The sequence below is a fragment of the Penaeus monodon genome, chromosome 22, assembly GCF_015228065.2.
Source record: "Penaeus monodon isolate SGIC_2016 chromosome 22, NSTDA_Pmon_1, whole genome shotgun sequence".
Taxonomy (NCBI): Eukaryota; Metazoa; Arthropoda; class Malacostraca; order Decapoda; family Penaeidae; genus Penaeus; species Penaeus monodon.
Genome location: NC_051407.1, coordinates 27555813 through 27556186, shown reverse-complemented (window position 1 = coordinate 27556186; position 374 = coordinate 27555813). Strand labels below are relative to the sequence as shown.

The 374-nt window shown below is 43.0% G+C and overlaps 1 protein-coding gene across 2 annotated transcripts in view; it reads left to right on the top strand.

The window, feature by feature from the left end:
- Window positions 1-374, top strand: part of LOC119587064 (lysosomal aspartic protease-like) — a 16396-nt gene that overhangs the window by 10342 nt on the left and 5680 nt on the right. For both annotated transcript variants that reach the window (XM_037935813.1, XM_037935812.1), the window contains exon 7: window positions 43-142. In XM_037935813.1, coding sequence (XP_037791741.1) covers window positions 43-142 — 100 coding nt within the window. The remainder of the gene's footprint in view (window positions 1-42; window positions 143-374) is intronic.

Here is a 374-nt window from a genome sequence, read left to right as displayed (position 1 = left end):
TGCATCTAACATCCACCGCCACCCCCCACCCCCCACCCCCAGAATCAAGGTTGGCGGAGTGCAAAAGGACTTCTGCAACCCTTGTGAGACCATTGTGGACACTGGTACCTCTCTCATCGCTGGACCCAAGGAGGAAGTCAAGGCAAGTTTCAGATCTAAGTCGAGAAAAAAGATGATTGTGGTTATAAACTGCGTATTTGGATCTAAGTCGAGAAAAAAGATGATTGTGGTTATAAACTGCGTATTTGGATCTAAGTCGAGAAAAAAGATGATTGTGGTTATAAACTGCGTATTTGGATCTAAGTCGAGAAAAAAGATGATTGTGGTTATAAACTGCGTATTTGGGATGATTTTGAATATTGGGATGGAGTCGA